The sequence below is a fragment of the Diaphorina citri genome, unplaced genomic scaffold, assembly GCF_000475195.1.
Source record: "Diaphorina citri unplaced genomic scaffold, Diaci psyllid genome assembly version 1.1 scaffold1444, whole genome shotgun sequence".
NCBI classification, from domain to species: Eukaryota; Metazoa; Arthropoda; class Insecta; order Hemiptera; family Psyllidae; genus Diaphorina; species Diaphorina citri.
Genome location: NW_007378870.1, coordinates 30,816 through 46,840, shown reverse-complemented (window position 1 = coordinate 46,840; position 16,025 = coordinate 30,816). Strand labels below are relative to the sequence as shown.

General features: G+C 39.0%; 1 protein-coding gene and 1 long non-coding RNA gene across 2 annotated transcripts; both read right to left on the bottom strand.

Annotated features, from left to right (window-relative positions):
• Positions 1 to 3,594: 3,594 nt before the first annotated feature.
• Positions 3,595 to 14,643, bottom strand: LOC103515932 (ATP-dependent RNA helicase DDX54-like). Its single transcript, XM_017446868.2, has 17 exons — positions 14,411 to 14,643; positions 13,608 to 13,775; positions 13,065 to 13,253; positions 12,461 to 12,590; positions 12,039 to 12,240; positions 11,361 to 11,515; positions 11,036 to 11,101; positions 9,529 to 9,639; positions 9,019 to 9,083; positions 8,590 to 8,722; positions 7,238 to 7,337; positions 6,051 to 6,261; positions 5,687 to 5,825; positions 5,292 to 5,374; positions 4,953 to 5,091; positions 4,268 to 4,462; positions 3,595 to 3,797 (listed from the first exon to the last, which is right to left on the bottom strand). Exons 1-17 carry the CDS (start codon positions 14,606 to 14,608, stop codon positions 3,595 to 3,597), a joined length of 2,487 nt encoding a protein of 828 aa, XP_017302357.1. The 5' UTR covers positions 14,609 to 14,643.
• LOC113470217 lies at positions 9,663 to 10,094 on the bottom strand. The gene is made up of 2 exons (XR_003393351.1): positions 9,937 to 10,094; positions 9,663 to 9,738 (listed from the first exon to the last, which is right to left on the bottom strand). It is a non-coding gene; the product is annotated as an uncharacterized LOC113470217 (long non-coding RNA).
• Positions 14,644 to 16,025: the final 1,382 nt, after the last annotated feature.

Sequence of the window (16,025 nt, the reverse complement as noted above, 5' to 3'; positions counted from 1 at the left end):
GAGTATTATTCTAAGCTGCAGGTGGAAGGTTAACCCCTAGTAGTAAGAAACTTTCCCCTCCTCCGACTGTTGCCCCTCCAGCCCCTGTATCCACTAAGATTGACGCTCTACAGCCGTCTAATCATCAACGATTACCTGTGCTGATTTACATCTGTCGGTCTCCTATACATTCCCCTGGCTTCTGTGTTGAACCTTGTACTATTAATATGGACTTCTACGCACGAAATGATATTCCCCTAGGCAGTTTCCTCGAGAAGTATTGCTTCAGGAGAGATTACAAATGTCCCTCTGCTACCTGTTTGATACCAACGCTAGAACATGAACGTTGGTTTATCCATGGAAATGGTAGTGTATGTGTAGGTCTCTGTGAGATTGAGAACAGACCTCCAGAAGCGTATGACGAGAGGATTATCATGTGGAATTGGTGTCCCTCGTGTAAACAAGTGTCTTCTATACTTCCTATGAGTTCTGATACATGGCGTCTGTCATTAGCCAAGTTCCTGGATCTCAGATTCAACTGTGTTCCTCTCGGTTGTAAAACAGCATCCTGTACACATCATCTACATCAGGAACAAGTTCACTACTTTGCTTACAACAACATCGTCGCCTCTTTCATTTACACTCGTATTAAACTCTATGAGGTATGCATTCCTTCAACCACTTTGAAAAAATCCCTCTCTACATTTGACAAGAATGGTCTGTTTGAGGAAGTAAAAAAATGGAGTCTAATGGGACAGGAAGTGTTTTCTATTGTATTGGAAAAGTTGCATACAAACCAGACGGATGCCACTATGAACACGTTGCAACCCTTGCTGGTGAAAGATCAAGCCAACTTGAAACAGAAAGTAGATGATATTCAAATGAAACTGACAGATCCTGATGTGATGAATAACTTGTGGAACTTGGAAGATTCTATTGTGAAACTAAAACGAGCTGTTGTAGAATCCATCAACAATTGGAACTCGAGACTAATGAAAACCAGACCTAAAACCAAATCAACAGACAGTTCTAAATCTCTACTCACGGATATTGTAGAAGGCACGCCTACCACGGAGACCTCCACGGAATATGTATTTGATAGTGAAGAATCAGAGGAGAGTGATGTGGATCATGTAGATGACTCGGATACTGTCAAAACAAAAGTACCACGCATGAAAGCTATCCTATCCCAGCTATTACCAACCAATGTTCCCTCTCTGCCTATCTCCAACTCCTTGGTAGAAGCTCAACAGCATCATACCCTAGCACTGGGCTGTTCTGTCCCGGTAGTTGTCTATGAACAGGAACCTAGCTCTATCATCTCCTATGCACTCAGCTCATTTGACTATCAGTATAAACTAGAAGAACTGAAAGCAGCCCATGAGATTGAAACAAACGAGTGTAAGATTCCCCACATTGATATCAAGTTCTCCGATACTGCCGCTAATTTCTCCGTCAAAATGTATTTCGCGGATCTATTTGCTGAGTTGAGGAAGTTTTCCTGTCCGGAAGGTGAAGAAAGTTTCATACGTTCCCTATCACGTTGTATCCGATGGGAAGCTAGAGGTGGCAAGTCTGGCTCTAACTTCTGCAAGACTAAGGATGACCGGTTCATCTTGAAGGAAATGTCGCGATTAGAAATGGATTCCTTCCTCACCTTTGTTTTCCCAGAGCATTCCTAATAGGCAGTTAGGAAATAAGGGAGGTCTTTCTTTCATATTACTAAGTGCTCTATTCGACCTTCTTTATTTCCTAATTGCCTATTAGAAGTGCTCGACAGAACCGTTTACGTTGGAAAAGACAATTTCTAATAGGCAATTAGGAAATCAAGGAGGTCTCTTTTCACCTTTGGGAGTGTTTATTTACAGTCTTCGGAGAAAGATCGAATCTGATCTAATAGGCAATTATGAAATAAAAGGGGTCGAACAGACTCTTCCTAGAGTACCTAATTTGGAAAAGAGACCTCCTTTATTTCCTAATTGCCTATTAGAAATGCCCTGGCAGAACTGTTTTCGTTGGGAAAGACAATTTCTAATAGGCAATTAGGAAGTAAAGGAGGTCTCTTATTTCATATTACTGAGGGCCCTGTTCACTGATTTCCCCTGTAACTTTCCTTCCCCTATTTTCACTAAATCTAAATACGTAGATGGTTTAGGTTTCGTTGTTCAAGACAATTTCTAATAGGCAATCAGGAAATAGAGGAGGTCTATATTTTCTCATTTCCATGGGTCCAGTTGCTCGAATTTCAGCATAGACTTCCCCTTTTTGGGGGCGGCGTTCTCCCATATTTTCTTTTGTTTATATGATGAAAGGTTTAGAAGTTTATGATGATTCTTTTAGTAGATGTTTTTCATACCACCCTCAATTTGTAGAGCTGAAATTTGATTAGAAGTAAGAAGAACGCATTGCATTTGTAACAAGTTGTACAAAGAATTAAAATATATATTTATATTATTTTATGCATTTTAAGTTAATTCTATCCTGTTCATTTTCTTTATTCAAATTTTTGTTTCATTAGCGTGTTGCCCTTAAAACAAGCTCTCAAATCTCTCAGGCACGCCAAAATCTTGGTTGGGATTCAAACCCGAACCTTCTCACCCAGGAGGCGAGCACCTTAACCACTGCGCTACCTTACACAATGAAGGTATTAATATGTTTTGAAGCTAGGTAGCTAGTTATAGGTATATCACATTGTAAAGATAGTTACCAACACTAAAAACTATGCCTATCTCATGCATGCCACTCAAGTACAGAGTCGGACCTTGAAAAAGCTTCCGGCTACAAGTCTCTCACAGTTTGAAGACTAAAGTCGGAATTTTTTCCGACACACATGTCCCGAACGTTTGACAAACCTAGGTCTGCCACTCACTATCAGGTAGACCTGACAGGTGTGCCTGTCGTCAGGTCTACCTCATAGTGAGTGGCTAGCCTAAAGGTCTCTCACAGTTTGAAGACTGCATTCGGAAATTTTTTCCGGCATACATGTCCCAAATGGCTGATAGACCTACCGACGGAAAGAAGATCACATAAAGGCTTTCAAAGGACCCTTCAGAATTTGCCTCGTTTACTTGCTTTCGCTTTGGCTTTCTTGGCCTGCTGTTTCTGTCTTCGTTTCTCCTTGGACATGCCATCTCTCTCTCGCCGTCGCTCTTTGATTTTCCTCTGCTTCAAAATGGTGTCTCGATCTTTGACGATGTTGTTTCGTGTGTCTGACGTTCTGTTCTGTCTGAAGCGTTGTGGAATATTCGAAAGCACTGGAACGAGAAAATGACATGAGGATTATATTACCGGTTCCCAATATGTAGTAGGTACCTAAACGGTGAGATGCTTTGATTATTGTCCTAACTTGCTTCTTGCTACCTAACTGTACAGTACGCTGTACCTTCTCCCAAACTTTTGAACGGCTGGTAATTTTTTTAATTCTATAAAGTTCTAGAGGTAGTAGGAAAAGACTTATGACCCTTCTCAGGGCCATACTTATTTCTGGCATTGGCCGGCCCTTATCACCTGAAAGGTCATTTTTGGCCTTTTCTCACGAATTCAGGCCATTTTTGACCTTTCACAACTACTATTATGCCACCGAGTCAAGTCCGCCTCAAAAGGAATTAAAATCACTCACCCTTGCTCTGTGTACTGGTCACTGGGTTTATAGGGGATATAGAATTCACTGTCTACTTTCCTAGCGGCCCGCTCCTCTCTCTTCTTCTTCTTGCTCATATGAACTACATTCTGTCCAAATGTAGACTCGATATCGTCCACATTACTCGATTCTAAACCAACTCGGGATCCACTGTCTTCCTTCTGGTTTTCATTGGCATCTGAGAACAATTTAAGTTGTGTAATAAGTTCATGGAAAAAAAAAATATAAAAGTAATAATAATAGTGCTTATTTATATTGTTCGTACAAGACTGAAAAGGTGAAGAGTTATTTTAAGGATAAATTTTCATACCTTTGCTGGGATTAAACCCACACCCTCCTGTTTACCAGGCGAGCGTCTTGACCACTACACCACCGAGGCAGGTAAGTATACTGTCGTGAAGTAAATGAAAATTTCGGACAAAAGAACGAAGTAGTGCCAGCCTAGTCAGCTTGGTTGGTAGCGCGTCTACCTTGTAAGCGCTAGGCCGCGGGTTCAATTCCCGCCCGGGGCGGATTTTATCCTGAACGGATGTTCTTTCTCGGCTGACTTTCTACTATCCTGTCTTCCTACTATCTTTTTCGGGATAGAAAACCTTAGTAATTACAGTTCCCTGTATCAAATCTCTTTAGAAAAGAAAATCAACTCACCCGCTTTCTTGGCGAGAATAAATTCTTCTCTTTTCTTCTTGAAGCCACTGATGATAGGTTCATGGAGTTTTCTCTTATGCCTCATTAGAGCAGCGGTCTTACTAACAGGGTCCTTTCCGAATTCCAACACAGTAGATGGCGGCCTATACTCGGACATCTTGGTCAAGAGATTGAACTTCTCTTGCTCAGCAGACCCTGTTGATCAGAATAGAGGATATGCACTTGGGTAAAAAATATGAATAAAACATCGATTTCAACGTAAAATGTTGTGAAAATCCAAATCTAAAGTCAAAACTCCAAAAAAAGTAAAGAAAAAAGTATCTTTAAAAGGTCAAAAATTCAATTTTTACGAGATAATAGACTGCATAAGTAATCAGTAAATGAAATTTAGGATCATTCACTTGCTCAGCAGACCCTGTTGATCAGAATAGAGGATATGCACTTGGGTAAAAAATATGAATAAAACATCGATTTCAACGTAAAATGTTCTGAAAATTCAAATCTAAAGTCAAAACTCCAAAAAAAGTATCTTTAAAAGGTCAAAAATTCAATTTTTACGAGACACTAGACTCCATAAGTAATCAGTAAATGAAACTTAGGATCATTCTAAGTATCTTTCAAACCTTATTATAACAGGTTTTATGTTAACGTTTATGAAAAGATTGATTGAGTATAATGGACTCACCTATATTTCTAAACAGTGGATGTACTTGCATTGTTGCTAGTTCTAGCTCTTTCACTTTCTTCACGCTTTCTACCGAGGCGCCAGGTCGTGATTTAACATACTTCTTGTATGCATTGTTGCAAGTTTTCTGTATACCCTCCTGAAATTAGAAAAGGGGGCGGGTTGTAGATTAAACTTTTTTCGAATCAGGGGACCCTAAAAAGGATATTTCCACCCATTTCCCGATTTTGAAAATTTGGACCGATTGCAATACTTTCTCATTACTTATTGTAATAGAAAGTAAAAATGATAATACCTAAGTTAGTACACGTAGTAAATATTAATAATAATAAAACGGGCCTTTCCGAATTCCAACACAGTAGATGGCGGCCTATACTCGGACATCTTGGTCAAGAGATTGAACTTCTCTTGCTCAGCAGACCCTGTAGATAAGAATAGAGGAATGCATTTGGGTAAGAATTTAAAAATTATGAATAAAAAGATCGATTCCAACGTAAAAAGTTGTGAAAAATCCAAATCTAAAGTCAAAACTCCAAAAAAAGTATTTTTAAAAGGTCAAAAATTCAATTTTTACGAGACAATAGACTGCATATCAGTAATCAGTAAATGAAACTTAGGATCATTCTAAGTAATCAGTATAATGAAACTTAGGATCATTCTAAGTATCTTTCAAACCTTGTTTCAGGTTTTATCTTAACGTTTATGAAAAGATTGATTGAGTATAATGGACTCACCTATATTTCTAAACAGTGGATGTACTTGCATTGTTGCTAGTTCTAGCTCTTTCACTTTCTTCACGCTTTCTACCGAGGCTCCAGGTCGAGATTTAACATATTTCTTGTATGCATTGTTGCAAGTTTTCTGTATGCCTTCCTGAAATTAGAAAAGGGGGCGGGTTGTAGAAACTTTTTTCGAATCAGCGGACCCTAAAACGGATATTTCCACCCATTTCCCGATTTTGAAAATTTGGACCGATTGCAATACTTTCTCATTACTTATTGCAATAGAAAGTAAAAATGATAATACCTAAGTTAGTACACGTAGTAAATATTAACAATAATAAAACGGCCATGGCCGAGATTCGAACCCAGAACTCACCATATCAGCATCGAGTTCAACCCAGTTCATTATTTCACTGATCTGATCCTCCATAAGGCCTTGTGGTATTTTCCCGAACATACCATCCTGATGCCTTATCTTTCCCTTCATGCTATCGTCAGCAAGCACTGGTTTACGTCCCAGAAATAGAAGTAGATCTAAATAATAGCAGAGCTCATCTGAGGATACCAGACTGTAGGCTACACCTGATCTGTAAACATGAAAATATAAACAAAACAAATTAGTCACGAGGATTTTTGTTTAAACTTAATTTTGCAATCATTTCAGTATTGTCGCTACTGGGATTTGACATTTGAATTTACTGCCAGCCTAATTAGCTTGAATTTGTACTAAAGCGCTAAATTCGTAGAAGCTCAACCCCTCCTGATGCCTTATCTTTCCCTTCATGCTATCGTCAGCAAGCACTGGTTTACGTCCCAGAAATAGGAGTAGATCTAAATAATAGCAGACCTCATCTGAGGATACCAGACTGTATGCTACACCTGATCTGTAAACATGGAAATATAAACAAAACAAATTAGTCACGAGGATTTTTGTTTAAACCTAATCTTGCAATCACTTCAGTATTGTCGCTACTGGGATTTGAATTTACTGCCAGCTAATTAAGCTTGAATTTGTACTTGAGCGCTCAATTCGTAGAAGCTTAACCCATCCTTAGGGCTGTTTGGCCCTAAACCTAACCCTCGGAGTGGGTTTTTTGTGTATTGTAAGCGCTAGGTCGCGGGTTCTATTTCCGCCCAGGGCGCACTTTATCCTAAACAGATAAGGTTCGTTCCCGGAACGGCTGGCTTTCTCCTATCCTGTCTTCGTTCTCTCTTCGATTTCGGGACAATAAGACCTCCGTTGTTGCACTTTCCTCTATCAAACTTCTTCGAAGGAAGAATGAAAAGCTAAGTAAGTCAGGGCTGTTTGGCCCTAAACCTAACCCTCGGAGTGGGTTTTTTGTGTATTGTAAGCGCTAGGTCGCGGGTTCTATTTCCGCCCAGGGCACACTTTATTCTAAACAGATAAGGTTCGTTCCCGGAAGGGCTGGCTTTCTCCTATCCTGTCTTCCTTCTCTCTTCGATTTCGGGACGATAAGACCTCCGTTGTTGCACTTTCCTCTATCAAACCTCTCTAAAGAAATAATGAAAAGCCAATTATAATAAATAAACCCTTCAACATACCTGCCAGCACGGGCACATCTACCTACACGATGTACAAACAGTTTGGCCTTGCATGGGAAATTATAGTTGATGACTGCGTCCAAACTCGGAATATCAATACCTGATGGGAAATAAGATAACCAATGATATTTGTTAAGAAGAAGATTGTAGCTTTCGAGATAATCAATTAATCAATGATCTTTGTTATGTGATTAATAACTCTCAAGCGCTTAGGGTCAGTCGAGTTAGCTGGGAAGGTAATCAAGCCGAGTGCTTAATCCAAAAGTAAAACTAAAACAACCAAACTCCTGCCTGTTAGCCTACCTTGAAAGTGCTAGATCGCGGGATCATATCCCGCCCGGGGGGCGAAATTTCATTCTGAACGGATAAAGCTCGTTCTCGGAACGGCTGGCTTTCTTCTACCTATTCTGTCTTCCTTCTCTCTTCGCTTCCGGGACGATAAGACCTCATCAGTTACAGTTACCTCCGAACAAACCTCTTGAAAATATCAATAAAATGTGTTGTGTGCCCCAGATGTTTTCCCTATAGTATGTCAAAATATATAAGACCTTCACAAAAGATCTAACCAGGTCGCAGTGACCAAGTGCGTTTATTAAAACCGATGGCCCTACTTATACCAATATAAGACCTTGGTTAGACTGCGGGAGTAAAAGGACTTATCAGTCTTATCCCAGCAGGATAAACAAGGTCTATTCTATTCTATTCTAAATAATAATAATAGTAATAATAAAATTTTGATATTTGTTAAGAAGAAGATTGTAGCTTTCGAGATAATCAATTAATCAATGATCTTTGTTATGTGATTAATAACTCTCAAGCGCTTTTAGGGTCAGTCGAGTTAGCTTGGAAGGTAATCAAGCCGAGTGCTTAATCCAAAAGTAACACTAAAACAGCCAAACTCCTGCCTGTTAGCCTACCTTGTAAGTGCTAGATCGCGGGATCAAATCCCGCCCGGGGCGAAATTTCATTCTGAACGGATAAAGCTCGTTCTCGGAAAGGCTGGCTTTCTCCTACCTATCCTGTCTTCCTTCTCTCTTCGCTTTCGGGACGATAAGACCTCATCAGTTACAGTTACCTCCGAAAAAACCTCTTGAAAATATCAATAACATATGTTGTGTGCCCCAGATGTTTTCCCTATAGTATGTCAAAATATATTAAGACCTTCACAAAAGATCTAACCAGGTCGCAGTGACCAAGTGCGTTTATTAAAGCCGATGGCCCTACTTATACTAATATAAGACCTTGGTTAGACTGCGGGAGTAAAGGGACTTATCAGTCTTATCCCAGCAGGATAAACAAGGTCTATTCTATTTTATTCTAAATAATAATAATAAAAAATTCTCATAGCTTACCGCGGGCCGCTACATCAGTGACCACCAGAACTCTAATCTTGCCTGTCTGAAATTTGGCGGCGTTAATTTTCCGAGCTGTAGGATCCAAGTCAGAATAAATGTATGTGGACGAGATACCTGCTAGTCCTAGGATCTGAAACAAAAGGGAAGAAATAATTAATGAGTTGAGATTTATGATTAACCATTTGAATTTTTGTATTGGTATTTAATTTTAAGGCCCGTTTCCACTTGTCGTGTCGTCCCTAATGAGAACACTCTCATTTAAATTAAGTACACTGCCTACAAGATATTTGGAAAAAAATAGGATGTGTTAGGCTGGAACTTGGCCTGGCGCACTACCGTTCGCCTAGATCAAACTCACGGCAAGTGGGTTAAGTCTCTTATACGGTCTGCAGTCCGCCACACACAAGAGTGAGTAGCTGAGCTTACCTTATGTACATACTCCACATGATACTTGGTCGCCGTGAATACAACAGTCATAGCAGTTTTGTATTAATATTGAATGTTGTACATTAAAATGCAAGTCTGTGTATAAAAATGATTTAAAGACAACATGTATTAAACTAGGAGTAAAACTTTGAGTTTGAAGGGCTGTTGGATCTACATCCAATACCTACTTACCTACCTATATAATTTTTTCCAAGAAAGTTTGGATATTTACATAACTATGTCCTGTACATGTCTTAGAAAAATAAGTAAATTACATACCTATTACAAATAAAAATCACAAATTACCTATAGTCTCAAGAATCTGGAGAGCTAGGTGGGGATTCTATAGCTAGTTTCATCTTATTATTAGGAACATTATAACTTACAAACAGGTTACCATCTTTACTTTGACTAGTACTGGTACCTAAGGATGAAACTAAATTTTTACTCTTGCCTAATTTAATTTCCAATAAATTGTCAGGTACTTCTAGTTTAAGCTGCTGTTAAGGCCTGACATATGATCCATATGTGCATGAGAGAGGAAGAATGCTTCACAATGTCGAACACTAGGCTCAAAGTAATCTGCAGCAATGTGTTTTAGTTCCTCCTCATCAAACAGGCCTTTGAATGTTGACATTGTAATTGGTTCAACTAGATTGGTGTCTTTACAATCAGTTCAGAGGAAGTGATGCATGACACTATGCTTTGGTCAACAATATTCTGCAATCAGACAATGATGATTGCTTTTTAATGATTAACAGTACACTGGTGTTATCACTGTTCGGATTGATGTCTTGATGTTAGATGCTGATAGCTACTAACAGGTAGGAGATACCTGCCTTCCATAGCAAGTTGTAGGTGAAGAAAAATATAGCTCCTAACATCCTACGAAAAGAGTATTTATGATAAGATACTTACCAATAATAAGAGGTGTATAGAAGACCACAGATAACACGGAATGAAGAAAAAGGCCAAAAAATGGAACTTTCCCCTTTCCTGGTTTTCTGGTTTTCCAAATTTTCCACAAAACACAAAACTCACAATCACAAAAGGGATCTGGCACAGGGGAGCGTGTTGAGGACGAGATTTTTGTGGGAATTTTGCTATAAATCCCACCATTAAAAAAAATACCCTGAGGACGAGTGAAATTACATGGGATTTTTGTAGGTAGGTAAATAGGTATGTAGATGTAGGTAAATAGGTATGTAATCTAAGTTTCGATTTTTTTTTTTTTTTTTTTACATGGGAATTTGGGAAAAAGTGTGGTAATGGTAATGGACGATTTCGACCGTAAAATCTCCAATTAAAGTTTAGTAAAATGCACCCATTGCTTACACTGTTTACTCAGGTCAGGTCTTAGGTAGTTTTAGGTAGGTACATATTATTTACACTCTGTATCGTCGCAAGGGCCAGCCGTTAGCGCGTTGTACTAGCACTCTGCACCTCCTAGGTCGTGGGTTCGATTCCCACCCTGGGCAAATTTTTCTCAGAAGAAAAATTCGTTCTTGGAACAGCTGGCTATCATTCTTCTCTCTTCAATTTCGAGACGATAAGACCTCACTACCTTAGATGTTAAAGTTCCCTCTATCAAACCTCTGAAAAAAAAAAAAAAAAGTTTAATGTAGGTACAAACGTTAGTCAGGGTTGCAAATTTTTGCTTTAAATTACAATCCTTGGTACCTTCCTCTAATCTAATAGACCAAATTGGTCCATATGGTGCCAACATAATTGTTTCATATTGTCTCTTTTTCTTGATAATATAAAAGGGTAGGATGGTTGTAGACTGTGGTTTTGAGCCCTAAGTAAAGAGGAGGAACTAATAATATAATTATTGGAAATGAAAACAAAAAAAAATATAGGTATTTTTAATTCAGGATCTATTAAGAAATTTACAAAGCGGGTTTTGTTATGTATAAAAAATAGTAATAAGATTTAGAGAAGTAACAGAAAAATATGGAGATAGAAGTCCAACTTAGAAATTGAAAAATACAAAGAAAAAATAGAAGAGGAAACAAGCCGTCTTTCCACTGCCGGTTCTTGCCATAGCTACCACATCCCTTCCTTCCAGGACTAGAGGTATGGTCTGGAAGAAATAAAGGAGTTCATGTTAAACATAAGGCCATTAGTGACACTGGTCACTTACGCGCAACATTTAGCTGTTTTAAATACTTTAGGAGGTAAGTAGTAACAAACGTGACAAGAAGCTGGCTCTTCAATGGCTTATAGGCTAAGGAAAGTAAACTAATTGTATTGGATAGTAAATAATATATCTTGGACTCAATAATTTTAATATTTTTCTCATATTAAGTAAGTTCAATTTAGAGAAAATTCAGTATACAAACAATTCTTCACATCATCCGTCACCTGAACGTACTTCTTCTTAGCCGGATCCCACTTGCGTACGCTCTGCCGTTGCTTGTGAATCATTTCCGTGGAGTCTCCCACTAGATCCAGAGCGATACGACTAGTGTCCTGCTTGAAATCTGTGAGTGAGAGCCTGGAAAAAAAGAGATCACGTTAGTTTGACCTTATTTTGGAAGCAAACGTTGGCTTTAGGCTTTTCTCAGACGAGCGACCTTTAGTAGCGCGTAGTCGCTTGCAAAACCAAACCTATAAAAATGATAGAAAGCCTATAATATTCGAGGGTCTCTCTCATTTTCATAGGTTTGGTTTAGCAGGCGACTTACCCGCTACTAAAAGTAGCGCGTCTACGCTTCCAATGTGAGACGAGCCTTGAGGCCAGTGAAATGGAACTTTGACCCAATAAAAAGCCATTGGCGCGGTGAAAGCACCAGTTGCTGATGGATCACTGAAGTTAAGAAACTTTGCGCGTTGATAGTATTTTGGATGGGTGGCCATCTGGGGCAATGTGGGTGGGTAGCTCGTCGTCAAAATTTAAGATACAAATGTTTCCCAGTGTGAACACACATTGAGTCGTTGGACCGATTAAAATACTTTCTCATGATATTGTACAGGTTTCCTAATCCCTAATGTAAGCAAAAGGAAGTAAAATCACTCACCCTTGCTCTGTGTACTGGTCACTGGGTTTATAGGGGATATAGAATTCACTGTCTACTTTCCTAGCGGCCCGCTCCTCTCTCTTCTTCTTCTTCTTGCTCATATGAACTACATTCTGTCCAAACGTAGACTCGATATCATCCACATTACTCGATTCTAAACCAACTCGGGATCCACTGTCTTCCTTCTGGTTTTCATTGGCATCTGAGAACAATTTAAGTTGTGTAATAAGTTCATGGAAAAAAATTATAAAAGTAATAATAATAGTATTAGTATTTAGTATTTAGTAATAATAGTGCTTATTTATACTGTTCGCACAGGACTGAAAAGGCGAAAAGTTATTTTAAGGATAAATTTGCAAACACGACATACTGTATGGACGATAGTTTCAGCTCCATCTCAACCACAATATGAAGGAATCTACCGGGTGTCGCCACAACTATGTCTGGACTAGCGTGAAGACGAGCAAACTGATTGTCCATCGAGTCACCACCCAGTAAACACGTAGACTGGAGCTTGGTGAACTTTCCCAGCTCCTTGACGAACTTGAAAGTCTGTGAAACAATGGGGAAAGAACATTAACTAATATTCGCTAGAAATAGAAAAGTAGGTAAAGTAAGTATTCATTTGTTTAAGCAAAGCGTTAAAATTCACTAGAATTAAACAAAATAGGTATTCATCTGTTTAAGCAAAGTGTTTGTAAATATGAACCTGGAAATGACGTTACCACATTTTTAGTTCGTTGCTGGGACTCGAACTTCAGCCACCGATTTAGAAGTCCAACAGCCTACTGGGGCTAAATACACAAAAAAGTTGGTGAAGTAAAACCTATTTTATTTTAAAATTATCTGAAATCTAACGATAAGACTTTTTTTAATCTCTGTATTGTGTTGGTGCCTACTAAAACGTTTAACATTATCTACATCCTTACATTTAATTATTATTTCTCTCCCTCTCTCTCTCTCTCTGTTCTTCATTTCTCTCTCCTTTCCTTGCTTTCTCTTCGACAATTACCTGTAGTCAAACACGACATACTGTATGGACGATAGTTTCAGCTCCATCTCAACCACAATATGAAGGAATCTACCGGGTGTCGCCACAACTATGTCCGGACTAGCATGAAGACGAGCAAACTGATTGTCCATCGAGTCACCACCCAGGAGACACGTGGACTGGAGCTTGGTGAACTTGCCCAGCTCCTTAACGAATTTGAATGTCTGTTGAACAATGGGAAAAGAGATTAGGTGATTTATATTCGCTGGAAATATACAAAATAGGTATTCATTAGTTACTTTCTAATAACAATATGTATAGATTGTATAGGCAACTTAAACAAGGTGGTAATGAGAAAGTCTAGTAATATAATAACCATTTCGCTACTGGGATTCAAACACAGCCCCTCGATTTACGAATTACGAATTACAAATTGGTAAAAAGAACCTTTTTTTTTCATTTGTATTTCTTAGTACAGTTACATATTGGGTTTTTACTACATATTCCTCATCTCTTTCTCCCTCTGTTCTTCAGATCACTCTCCTATTCCAAGGTTTTCCTGTCTCTTTGACAATTACCTGTAAAGCCAACTCCCTCGTAGGCGACAAGATGAGTGCCCTCACCCCAGACGTGGCTGCGTGAGTTTTGAGTTTCTCCAACATAGGGATAAGGAAACAAGCCGTCTTTCCACTGCCGGTTCTTGCCATAGCTACCACATCCCTTCCTTCCAGGACTAGAGGTATGGTCTGGAAGAAATAAAGGAGTTCATGTTAACTGTAAGGCCATTAGTGACACTGGTCACTTACGTGCAGCATTTAGCTGTTTTAAATACTTTGGGAGGTAAGTAGTAACAAACGTGACAAGAAGCTGGCTCTTCAATGGCTTATTAGGGTAAGGAAAGTAAACTAATTGTATTGGATAGTAAATAATATATTATATCTTGGACTCAATAATTTTAATATTTTGCTCATATTAAGTTCAATTTAGAGAAAATTCAGTACACAAACAAACACTGCCGGTTCTTGCCATAGCTACCACATCCCTTCCTTCCAGGACTAGAGGTATGGTCTGGAAGAAATAAAGGAGTTCATGTTAACTATAAGGCCATTAGTGACACTGGTCACTTACGCGCAGCATTTACCTGTTTTAAATACTTTAGGAGGTAAGTAGTAACAAACGTGACAAGAAGCTGGCTCTTCAATGGCTTATTAGGGTAAGGAAAGTAAACTAATTGTATTGGATAGTAAATAATATATCTTGGACTCAATAATTTTAATATTTTGCTCATATTAAGTTCAATTTAGAGAAAATTCAGTACTTATACAAACAATCTCAAGTCTTTCACGGATCTCTTTGTACATCTTCTAAATACTACACTCACCTTTCTTTGTATGGGAGTGGGAATCTTGTATCCCCTCTTCAGGACACCCTTGAGCACTTCAAACCCCAAGCCAAAACTTTGAAACCCTCCTCCCATTTTCTTCTTCTTGTCCCCGGTATTGCCATTATCATCATTGCTCGAAATTGTCACGGTGGGGTCCTCAAACCCCTCTATGTCCTCGGGGTCTTTCTTCTTCATTCTGTTGGACTTTCAACTGAAACAAAAACTTGAGGTGAAATTGATCTCTTTTTAGGATATGCTCTGTGTACTGGTCACTGGGTTTATAGGGGATATAGAATTCACTGTCTACTTTCCTAGCGGCCCGCTCCTCTCTCTTCTTCTTCTTCTTGCTCATATGAACTACATTCTGTCCAAACGTAGACTCGATATCACTCTGATGAATCACAGTTCTTGTACAAACCTCCACCATAGTTCTGAACAAAGGAATCTTTGAAGAGCATGGTACATAATCTGATAGTTAGTGGATGTTTACCTTGTCCTCTCACACAGGAAGCTTGAGCTGAACATGCATGTATTCTAACACTAGGGTCTCCTGTAATACTTCCTATGATATCACTAATATTCTTATACAATTCTAGTTTAGCTGGTGTCACATGGACTTTGCTGTTCAACATCTGATGAATAGAGACAAATACAAATTCGTAGGCAAATCTTGCAGGTAATTGTAGGCACCGAAACCCATTTCAAACAGTCTGCAATATGAAAGACAATTTTCGTTTTGCTTACCAAAGTAAAAAACGTAAAGTATTAAGGATTTAAGTTTACAGGGGCTTTTATTTCCGTTTATCCGACTGTCACATAAAGTTTTTATCGCCAGCCTAGTTAGCTGGGTTGGTAGCGTGTCTGCCTTGTAGGCGCTAGGCCGCGGGTTCGATTCCCGCCCGGGGCGGATTTTATCCTGACCGGATAATGTTCGTTCTCGGAACAGTTGGCTTCCTTCTCTCTTCGATTTATAGACTTATCCTTAGCAGTTAAAATTCCCTCTATCAAACCTCAAAGCCCCCGGTTTGGCCACTAAGACTCATATTTTTGAAATGTACTCGCCAACCCCCATCAGATCCATAGGAAGAAAATTTTGTACCTTATGAGGTAGAAAAAATGTACCTCAGCTCCGGCTCTATTAATACATCAGACGCTTTTGGTCTGTGTCGTAGCATTCCCATCCCGTACATCCCTCTTCAAATTATAGTTTTAATAAAACACAAATAGAAACCAGTCTCACCTATCGGCCTCATCAAACACGACATACTGTATGGACGATAGTTTCAGCTCCATCTCAACCACAATATGAAGGAATCTACCGGGTGTCGCCACAACTATGTCAGGACTAGCATGAAGACGAGCAAACTGATTGTCCATCGAGTCACCACCCAGTAAACACGTAGACTGGAGCTTGGTGAACTTGCCCAGCTCTTTGACGAACTTGAACGTCTGTTGAACAATGGGAAAAGAGATAAGGTAATTAATATTCGCTAGAAATATACAAAATAGGTAGGTATTAATTTGTTACTTTCTATTACCAATATGTACCTATAGATTGTATAGGCAACTTAAACAAGGTAATGAGAAAGTCTAGTAATATAATAAGCAAAGC